General features: G+C 43.8%; 1 protein-coding gene across 6 annotated transcripts in view; it reads right to left on the bottom strand.

Annotated features, from left to right (window-relative positions):
* Positions 1 to 1,686: 1,686 nt before the first annotated feature.
* DSTYK (dual serine/threonine and tyrosine protein kinase) overlaps positions 1,687 to 6,000 on the bottom strand; it is a 55,949-nt gene continuing 51,635 nt past the window's right edge. For 3 of the 6 annotated variants that reach the window (XM_024133796.3, XM_024133797.3, XM_028488536.2), the window contains 2 exons: positions 4,811 to 4,945; positions 1,687 to 4,394 (listed from right to left, as the gene is read on the bottom strand). In XM_024133796.3, the coding sequence (XP_023989564.1) occupies positions 4,207 to 4,394; positions 4,811 to 4,945 (323 nt within the window). In that variant the 3' untranslated portion in view covers positions 1,687 to 4,206. The remainder of the gene's footprint in view (positions 4,395 to 4,810; positions 4,946 to 6,000) is intronic. The other 3 variants (XM_028488534.2, XM_028488535.2, XM_024133798.3) reach the window with 2 other exon arrangements.

Raw genomic sequence — 6,000 nt, 5'->3', positions numbered from 1 at the left:
TCCTGCCCCCCCAACTATAAGTGAACATAGTTATATACATTTTCTCCTAGAGGCAGCACAGTGCAGTGGTGCTCTGTAGAAGCAGAGGTTCTGGTGCCGGACTCCTTAGTTTCACATCCCAGTTCTGGCACGTATCAGTTGCATGACCCTTAATCTCTCTGTGCCTTAGTTTTCTCATCAGTAAAATGGGGTTGTGGTGAGGATGAAGTTAGTGAGTACAGGTAAAGCATTTAGAATAGTGCCGAGCATATGGTAAATAACGTGTGTGCTATTATCTAGTTCCTTTACAGCCTTTTTTTCACATTTAGATCTTTGGTATACCTTTTTTTGCATGATGATTTGAGTCTATTTTTTTCTCAGATGGAGAGCCAGTTTTGTTAAATAGTCTATTTTCCCACTGATTTGAAATGCTACCTTTAGAATATGCTAAGGAACAGGCCATCCCGAGAAGTGCCCTAAGAGGTCTCAACCAGTACATAGCCACCTGTGATAACTACACTTGAAAGCAGGCTATTCAATTAGCACTTTGTGGACTCCTTGGGGACCTGTTAAAGACAGAAATTCTGAAGTTGAATTTAATAATGTTCAGAAACTAGGCCTCTCCCCTCTGAGCCCCACCCAAACAGGGGTTTGGAAGGCCAGGAAGGCCACCCCAGTTGCTCTGCTTAAAGAACAAGTCTGCTGAGGACTGTGTTCTTGAAAAAGCATGCCCAATCTAAAAATGTATATACCACAAACTATTTTCCCCAAAATGATAATGATGAGGAAGAGAACTCAGTCATTCTGAACTTTATAGTAGGAGAATATATGGTATATGCATAAAGATGGGATCTATTTAGTTGTGAAGGATGGCTGGAGTTAGTGGAGAGTTTCACAAGTGTAACAGGCTTATCTACATTAGATGACTATATTGTGTAGGGGAGGCTGAGAACCAGAGATTCAACGTTAGCTTTTTCTTTAAGACTTAATCACAAACACATCAACTGTTTAAGGTGTGCTGCCATCTCCTGGCCAGACTTGTGTTGCAGTCAGATCACAAGCAGCTACAGCAAAAAGTGAAGCAGCTACGAGTATGATGTGGTAATCCAAAACAAAACAAACGCGCACACCCTCTGGGAGAAGGCATTCTGCGTGCTGACTGACAGTCCCTGGTGGCTACAGATGGTGCTGCTCTGCTGGTAGAGGCCTATGATGGTGTCCATCAGGCACTGCCGAGCAAGCAAATCTGAAGAGTAGGCTGAGCCTATAAAGAAAATTCAAATATTCCAAATGCAGATAAGCCCATATATGGATTCCATGCCCACATTCTCTCACAGTGTAATGAAGAGTAGATAGGCTTGTGCACAAGTTCAGAATGTTGCAAGTTCGTGCTGAAAAGAGGCTGGCGGAAAGGGTGGGAACCCAGGAGAGGCTCTGAAAAATAAATTGCTATCACTCCACTTTGCCCCCTTCTTCTTCGCTCTCCTACCTCCCATTCCCGGGCCCTACCCTCTGGTAGTGGTCATGTCAAGTGCCCAGAGACCGAGAGCAATCCATGGGGAAGAGTAACACATTCCTTCAGTCTCCAAGGCAAACTGAAAGACCTCTAGGGTCCCAGTGGAAATGGAATGGAATAGAGAGCATTCTGTAGACATAGGGAGGTTAAGGGAAGACAAAAGCCAAACAGATATAAACCTAAAACGTTAATGTGATCTTTATTATACAGCACATCTGGTGTTTGTGCACCCCAGAAGTATACACAATACTCTATAAAACCAAACCCAGCCATTCAAAATTACACTAAATGAAGACTTAACCCATAGTTGCATCTCTTAAAAATATACACAATTAACACTGTCCTGCTGTAACAATATCATGGAAGGAGACAGGTAGCACAAGGAGGGAGAGAGTGTAAGAACTGAAGTTTGTGCCAAAGTAATTTTCTCTTGTTATTGCACTTTTATTCTACACACTTAGTATATTACACTTTCATTTAACACTGTAATAATAAACATTAGTCCTTTGAAACAAACAAAAACATTACATAAAGACAAAAGACAACAAGCTGTCCAGACCAATTTCCTTTTCAACCCTCTGAGTAAGGTGTCCCCCCAGTGTCAGGTGTTCACACACAGTCTCTTCAGTCAGCTCTGTGGACTGGATGTTAACAAAGCAGATAAAGTTAACAATAAAACGCTTTTCAGAACAGTAGTGTACTTAAAACCCCCAAGGGAGTTTGCCATACAGGTTTCTCAAGTTGACTCCCTCCTAACCCACTTAAACATCACACTAGCCCTAACCCACCCCACCCCCATATTTAGAAGGATAAACCCTCTTTTTTTTTCTTTTAAAGAAAAAGTGGGTTATTTGATCCAGCACATCCAAAAATCAAGCTTTGAAAACTCAAAGAAAGCAACTACTCTTTCGGCAATGGACTCTTCGAGGGCCATTTATTCCGCTCTGATGCAGTATGAACTTAGGAGGTTCCCCGATTAGTCAGATGGAATACCACGCATGCCTTCTCTCCAAAGCAAGGCCAGAGGGAGTCTATTCCCCAAAGTGCTGTTATAATCACCAATCCCTTTTGGCTTCTCAGTGCTAAATAATAAGCCAAAAAATAAAGTGTCATTCAGTGCAGTTATCACTTTGCAGCCCTGCTACCCCAAACCACTTTGCTGATCAGGAAAAAACTTTGTCAACACCTCTTTGGCAGCTCGAGTGAAAATGCAAAAAAATGCATTGGAGAGCTGATAGGTACTAGTTGAGAGTTCTACCAGTCCCCTATTTCTATCCGTGGTAGTAATATATCCCTCCCTTCACTCTTGAATTTTAGTGTTAAAAATTAGGAGAAGCTGCTGCCTAGGCTCTGTCCCCTTGAAACTGAGGGAGTCACAAATGACTTCTTTGGTCTGGGAAGAACCAGAACAGTCCTCCTTCCCAGAGAAGTGAAAGGCTTTTGCTCAATCAATGAGCCACTCTCTGCAGAGGATCCAGGGAACTAGGGCATGCCTGTGGAAACCTCACCCCGACGAGCATTCCTCAACGCCCCCAGACTGACCTTGCCGCTGGCTCCCTAGGTACTAAGGCAGCTACTCTGGAGCCCCAGGCTCCACCGCATCTTCTGATTGCTCTGCAGGAAGGTCCATCACTCAATTCTGAAGCAACAGAAGCGACCAGACCTCAAGCACATTAAAAATGGCCAGGTAATCATTTTCAGGCTGGGGTAAATTGCCCTAATTAAGCTGGTAAGAAGGATGGAACACAGTAAGGGTAACTCTTTCATTCCATCCTTCTTCCTCCCCCTGCCACAATGTCACCTCACCACGTGGGAGCACAGACAACCAAAGCTAGGAGGTAAAATCTTCAGGACTTTGGCCTTGTTGAGCCCTCTACAGCCCAAGTGCTGCCAGGCCTCTTTGAATATCTAGTGTCTTCCCAAGTAATATACAATACAGTACATTTCATGGCATTGCATCACTTAAATAATGGATGCCAAGCAACAAAGAACCCCAAATTAGCAGACACTGTTATTCAACAAAAGCAAAGTATACACACATGTTATACATACGTATTCCTGTACTCAGCCTGCTGAGTGTTTAAATAACACTTCCAAATATCTACATGTGGACTCTGGCTGGCCTGCACCTTTTCTCAGAATACTTTTTAAAAAATGAACTGCAACCACTCATCTCCTTACTAAGCATTAGCCCCTCCCTTGCTTCTCCCTACTCAGGCAAAATATGTGGGCAATCTGCTAGAAAACTGGTGTCTGAGAGCAGACTAAGCCACGGGGGATAAACTGACAAGGGACTCTGGGTGGAGAAAAACCTAACCTCCCATGTGTAAATGGAGCTATGAACTAAGACTTCCAAAGAATGTTAGGAATGTGGGCTCCACAATGGGAGCACAGAGTCCTGATTAAGCTGGAGTTAAAAGGCAGTCCGGAAAAGGGAACTATGTAAGACTTTTCTTGAAATTTCATAGAGAAGAGATTTATACTGACTTTTTGGCTAAAGAAATAGCTTGGGCATCAGTGAACTGCTGGATATGCTCACAGCCATCCAACTCTTGCCTATCCGGGAGTCATCTCTGCCTGGGAAGGTCTCAAGTTGCCCAGCAAGCATCAGTCCCCTTGGGAGCTCTCTGTAATGAATGTCAAATTCTTCCCATAGCCAAAAGGTGAGGGGAAGGAAAGAAATAAAGGGTGAAAGAAAAAGGTCTCTGCTTTCAAGTAGAATCATCGAGTCCTCTGTTTGGCCTCTCAGAATGTGACTTGCATAGCTGGTCCATGATGCCCTGGAGCATGGGCTGGACAATGCCCAAGAGAGGTCTCTGAGAGGGGTCACCATCCCAGCAGGCTTCCATCAACTGCCAGCACTCCTCATCAAACACAGGAAGGCGTTCTGGACGGGCCCCTAGAGAAAGGAGCATGGAAATAAGACCAGAGGTAGTGAGAAGGGAACCAACCCAATGAAGAGGCATGATCAGCTCACAGGCTGATTAGCCAGTTGGGGCTCAGGATGCTAAACAATGCGGTGAGCTTTGGCTTCAACTGCACATATCTAGGTTAGAACCTAATAGTAACTGTGACGAAAAACTGGAATACACTGACATAGGATGTTGAAGAATTAGAAATTTTAAAGATAAAAACCTTTCTGAGAGTTCAGAACCACACTGCCTGGAAGCAAAGGTTTGACTTAAATGTCTTTTCTGGATTCCATGATGGTTTAAATGTGTATGAGGTCCTGCTGCGGAGTGGCCAGAGAGGAGGACAGGAGGCTGCTGCGGCAGTCCTGGGGAGTCAGGGCAAAGCAAGGCTCGTGGCTCTTACCTCTCCGCACATTGTTCCAGAGATGGTCTTTGCTGGCACACCTCTCAAATGCCTCAGGGAGCTTGACAGAGCCTGAGCAGATATACCAGAAAAGAATGCCAAAAGCGTAGACATCCACAGAATTATCATACTTCCCTACAGCAAGAAAGGGTGACAAGTAGTGAGCCAGGGAGGGAATCAACAGCATCACCACTAACTTGCATCTGCAGAGGGCTTTACACATTTTTTCCTAAAGCCTTGAATACCCATTATCTCTTATAACAACGCTGTTAGGCAGGACACATTTATAATGCCCATTTTATAATACGAAAAACTATGGCACTGGGAGGGCTAAAGATTAAAAGAGCCAAGACTAGAACTTGACAAAGGGGAAGGAAAACAGGCCTTTTATTTTAATTTATTTATTTTATATTTCACTGATATTCCTTATATTTTATATTCGATTATTGTTTGTGTGAAGTACTTTTTTAATTTTTAAAATAAATTTATTTATTCTTTCATTCATTCATTTTTGGCTGTGTTGGGTCCTGGTTGCTGCGCACGGGCCCTCTCCAGTTGCAGCAAGCAGGGGCCGCTCTTCGCTGCGGTGCACGGGCTTCTCATTGCGGTGGTTCCTCCTGTTGCAGAGCACCGGCTCCAGGCATGCGGGCTTCAGTAGTTGCAGCACTCAGGCTCAGTAGTTGTGGCTCACGGGCTTAGTGGCTCCGCGGCATGTGGGATCTTCCCAGACCAGGGATTGAACCCGTGTCCCCTGCATTGGCAGGCGGATTCTTAACCACTGCACCACCTGGGAAGTCCGGGCCTTTGTTTTAATGGGACAATCAAAAAGATTAATCCTGAAAGGTCATGTTAGGGAAATAAAGTTGGGAAATAAAGTTGGTGGGTAGATAGGTTGGAACCGTAACATAAAGATTTTTAAAGTCGGGCAGAAGACTCTGGATTTGATGGGCAGCAGGAGTCATTTACGCTTTACAGTGGAGGTGACATGAAGAAAATATTTTAGAAAGATTATTTTTACAGCAGTAGGATGAACTGCAGTAGAAATAATCAAATGCATTTAAATATGAAGTAGCCAAGATAAAATAATAAAAGTGGGAATAGAAGTTTTTTTAAAAGTCAGGGAAAGAAAAATGATGACTGTCTACTTCTTTTCAATGTGCGTAGGACTACAGCTATCCAACTAACTCCTA

This window comes from Physeter macrocephalus, chromosome 4 (assembly GCF_002837175.3).
Source record: "Physeter macrocephalus isolate SW-GA chromosome 4, ASM283717v5, whole genome shotgun sequence".
Classification (NCBI taxonomy): Eukaryota; Metazoa; Chordata; class Mammalia; order Artiodactyla; family Physeteridae; genus Physeter; species Physeter macrocephalus.
Note: the sequence above shows the minus strand (reverse complement) of the source record. Positions and strands in the feature narration are given on the sequence as shown.